Source organism: Sardina pilchardus, chromosome 17 (genome assembly GCF_963854185.1).
Source record: "Sardina pilchardus chromosome 17, fSarPil1.1, whole genome shotgun sequence".
Taxonomy (NCBI): Eukaryota; Metazoa; Chordata; class Actinopteri; order Clupeiformes; family Clupeidae; genus Sardina; species Sardina pilchardus.
Genome location: NC_085010.1, coordinates 10307896 through 10312895, shown reverse-complemented (window position 1 = coordinate 10312895; position 5000 = coordinate 10307896). Strand labels below are relative to the sequence as shown.

General features: G+C 43.7%; 1 protein-coding gene across 1 annotated transcript in view; it reads right to left on the bottom strand.

Annotated features, from left to right (window-relative positions):
* nell2b (neural EGFL like 2b) overlaps positions 1–5000 on the bottom strand; it is a gene marked incomplete at its 3' end in the record, with an annotated part of 68608 nt that overhangs the window by 47257 nt on the left and 16351 nt on the right. The window contains 4 exon segments of the mRNA XM_062518369.1: positions 677–759; positions 2248–2320; positions 2584–2680; positions 3401–3574. Coding sequence (XP_062374353.1) covers positions 677–759; positions 2248–2320; positions 2584–2680; positions 3401–3574 — 427 coding nt within the window.

Below are 5000 nucleotides of genomic sequence, written 5' to 3'. Positions count from 1 at the left end.
AGATCTGTTCTCAGACCAATAGAACAGAACTCAATTACACAACGAATTGGAGTTCAAACACTTCACCCTTATGTCCACAGAACAGTATGCCCAAGTCTTCTTTTCTTTTGATATCCAAACTGGCCGAACGTGTCAAGAATGTCTTTCGTAATTCCCCTCTCTACTCTATATCTATCTACTTCTCCTTCCTGACTTTTTTTTCTGTCTTTCTGAAATTTTTCCTGTCTTTTTCTCCTTCTTGACCTTTTTGTCCTCTTTCGCTATGGGCCTCTCTCAACATCCCTCCTCGACCCTCGATGCTCAGTCCTCCAGACTCATTCCCACTGATCTATAACTAGCACTGGATAGACTGTCCCATTGTTGCCGCCCCATCATTCTTTATCTAGATCAGTGGGAATGAGGACCGAGGAAGGAACGGAGGATGTATAAAAGACGAATGAGAGGCACCCCGAGTCTCTCTGTCTTAGCTATGAGTCATTGTACCTTGCTGGAGGTCTTGGCCAGAATATTGGCCGAATGTGTCCAGAATGTCTTTCAGAATTCCCCCCTCTCCTCTATATCTATCTTTTTTTCTGTCTTTCTGTCTTTTTCAGTGTCTATTTTCCTCCTTCCTGACTTCTTTGTCCTCTTTCTGTCTATCTCTGTGTCTCTCCGTCGTAGCGATGAGTCGTCGTACCTTGCTGGACGTCTTGGCCAGGATGTCCTGCAGCTCCATGATCTTCTGGACCAGCCCGTGGAAGTCGTTGCACGTAGGACACGCTGTCGATTTCAAGACAAGATTTCAAAAGATTATCAGAGCACTTTGCATTGCGTCCTACAATGAGTGTAGTGGTAGGGAGCTGGGGCAGCATGCAGTAGCCAGAAAAAATACACGTTCAAAGTCCCAGATACCGGCCCCGGCTGTCTGGAGCGCCTGAATCACATGCTGGTGACCAGAGGTTCGATTCCCGGCCAGTGGTCCTTTCTGGATCCTACCATGACTCTCTCTCCCACTGATTTCCTGTCATTCGCCACTATCCTATCTGATGTAGCGAAGGGACAGAGCAGTGACCCCACCAGGTCTTGAACGCGGGTCTTCGGGGTACTAATCTTGCAGCTTGATCGCAACGCCAAAGGGCCAGGCCCGATGGTCACAGCGCATACTCAACTGTAGAGACGGTTCTCCGTCACAGCATAAAAGCACAAAAAAATACAGTATACTTAAAAAAAAACTCCCAGCAGCCACTGTAGTGCCCTTGAGCAATAATTAACTTTCTATTAAAAAAAGTCAGACGATTGAATATGTGAAAAGGGCCGTTCACACCAGGAACGATAACTATAGCCATAACGATAAAAGCGCCCATGGTGACCAACAAAAAGGCAAAGTGTCTCCTTGTGTTAATGAATATAATGGCTAAAATGTGATGGGTTCTGATTGGCTGTTAGCTTTTTATTGTCATCCTCAATGATCCTCAATTATATTGCTTTTCATATCATTAACGTTATAGCTTCTGTCATTATCGAGAGCAATATTGTTTTATAGTTAACGTTACAGTTATCGTTCTTGTGTGAATGGCCAAAGCATTGTACTATTCTTCCTGAATGGCTTTTCAGCAGGCCAGAAATAGGTGTGCTCAACTCCATGTAAAATAAAGTATAAGGCTTTGGGTGTGTAAACAAGGAAACACTGGAAACAAAAAAGGTAAACACACTGTAAAGCTATAACTCATTTAATTCATGTGAAAATGTGTTTTGGCCTGTGCCGTCTGCCGATGCTGAATATGGCATAGGCCGAAACATGTCCATCTTGACGTTTTCATATTAATTACTACCGCCAAGGAGATTGTTTTCATCAGGGTTTGTTTTGTTTGTTTGTCTGTCGGTTTGTTAGCAAGATAACTCAAAGAGCTATTTATGGATTTCGATGACATTGTCAGGAAAGGTCTGAAATGACCCAAGGAAGAAAGGATTACATTTTGGGAGTGATCCGGATCACCGTCTGGATCCAGGAGGCGCTTGGTGGAGGTCTGCGCTCTCAGAGTGCTTTTCTAGTTAAATGAGTTACAGCTTGAGAGCAACTGCACTACTCAGGCTCATACTGATACACATGTGCACACACACGCACAAACATGCACATGTACACACACTCTCTCTCACACCAACACACACACACACACACACACACACACACACACACAAATGTGCATATACTGTACACACGTGCACATACACACACACTCACACCCTCAGCAGCTGGACTGTACTCACTGCGGTTGAGGTCTGGGCACTGGGCGATATGGCCTTGGGGCATCATGACCAGATGCACGTCCTGCATTATACCCTGCGTGTGTGTGTGTGTCGGGGATCAAACATACAACGGTCATGGGTCAATAGGTCAAAGTTCGTAGTACAATCTGAACACCCTCCCACATCCCCCACACACACCATATCTGAATACAAACACATATACACAAACAGTACACACACATTATTGGTACATGTCATTGGTATTATCAACTGCAAACTTACACACACACACACACACACACACACACACACACACACACACACACACACACACACACACCACAGCCACTGCAGTACCTTAAAGAAGCCATGGGCTTTGTTTCTCTGTCCAAGCCATAGGGTGCTTCCACTGGGGATGTCCATGGAGGGAGACTCCACAACCCTCTCATAGATCCTAACACACACACACACACACACACACACACACACACACACACACACACACACACACACACACACACACACACACACACACACACACACACAAAATCAGAATATGCATAATGCACGCACACACACACACACACACACGCACACACACACACACACACACACACACACACACACACACACACACACACACACACACACATACACACACACACACACACACACACACACACACACACACAGAGACACAAAAGCTTTGATCAGTGATGAATTCAAATATGTGCAAATTGCTCGTCTCTAAAGACAGAGAAGAGAACCCTGAGAGTGGGGACAGAGCGACTGAGGGGTCATCTTAATGAGACAGACATTAATAACCCTAAGCCTGTCATGGAATCAGGAACCCCTCCAGCTCTACAAAGCACACTCATGTCCATCTAAGAAAGTCATTTCAATTAAACTATAATGACTTGTCATGGCGCTTCAGTCACAAGCTCAAACTGATGGTCCTCTTTCAACAGCCCTTTTATGGACTAAAACCGAGTACCCTGGTTCACCAGGTTTTCATTCACTTACAACCGTCGCTTGGGTTGAAACAGGGAAGCCCAAAAATATATGTGATACAAAAATGTAACATAATTTATCTACCATATGAATTTCTCTGTTTGGGTGTTTGTATTTGTTTGTTTGTCTATTTATCTGTCTGCTGTCGTTGTTGTTTACTCACTTGCTGCAGTCCACGTGCAGCACCAGGTGTGAGGCGCTGATTCCCACGGCAACCTTGTGCCAGCGGTTGTCGGCGAGGCTGTAGGGGAACACCTCGGTGTGGGCACGCTGGTCGCCGGCGCTGTAGTGGAGCCGGATCTCACTGCGCGGACCACTGCTCTCCAGCTCCAGGAACCTGACCAAGGAGAGGATCATGGGACATGTAGTTTAATGGACCACTGCTCTCATGGGACATGTAGTTTAATGCACCACTGCTCTCCAGCTCCAGGAACCTGACCAAGGAGAGGATCATGGGACATGGAGTTTATTTGACTACTGCTCTCATGGGACATGTAGTTTAAGGCGAGACACGGCAGGTGAAAACATCGTTTTTGTGACCTCCGGTCAATTTCAATATTTTGTGCTAGTTTGCTACCTTAGCATGTATTCTACCACCCTACTACAATAATAAAGTCCGATTTGCACATTTAGGTGTTTATTTCATGACATTTTGTCTACTCGCGCCTATATATTTCTCCTAATTTTACCAAAAGTTCCCATTCTAAAGTGTTATGTACTACCGCGACCGTGATCCAAATCATATCGTGTCTGATACCGTTGGAAAGCCCCCTTTTCTCCTGAATGACGCTATGCAATCCAAATATGGACATTTCCTTTGTATTAGCAACCAATCGCGAAAGTTCAAAGGCGAGTCTAGGCTTAGAACGTATCCCATTGGCTGTGTTTCAAGGCTGTTTTCTCAAAACGAGTTTCTTCTCCCACTCTGAGAACATAATCTCCACTTCTGAAGCACTTACATGCACCAAACTTTCCAGTCTTATGCCAAACTATATTTACTAGACTTTTACAGAGGGGTTTGTTGAAATATTATTCCTAACCTGATATATATGACATTTTATGCTTAAAAACATGGCAAAAAACGATTTTTCAAGGCTATTGACACTATATGCTGATTTACAAGACAACAGAAGTAGATATCCATAAATCCCTCTGTAATTTTTCTCCCATCTAATATATTAACACAATGAAAAAATAATTTTGAACCTGGCTTTATCCAAAACTCAGATTATGTATTTAGAAATATATGCAAATTAGCGCATATTTAATGAGATAACGCCTAATTTGCATATTTAAACATTAAATTACAAAAAACTTGTAATACATTTTTTTCTTATGTTGATGTAAGTAATCAACTGGGGAAGTTTCATAGTGATATCTGCTAGTTAAAAAAAATACCCTATTCACCTGTAGTGTCTCGCCTTAATGCACCACTGCTCTCCAGCTCCAGGAACCTGACCAAGGAGAGGATCATGGGACATGGAGTTTAATGGGCCACTGCTCTCCAGCTCCAAGAACCTGACCAAGGAGAGGATCACGGGACATGTAGTTTAGTGGACCACTGCTCTCAAGCGACATGTAGTTTAATGGACCACTGCTCTCCAACTCCAGGAACCTGGGCCCGTATTCACAAAGACTTTTATCTTAGCACTAAGAGTACTCCTAAATTGCACTTAAAGATTTTAGCTAGGAGTTTTCTCTTAAAAGTTATTCACAAAGCCTCTCAGACCTACTTTTAGTAAGGAGAAACAACAACTCCTAAA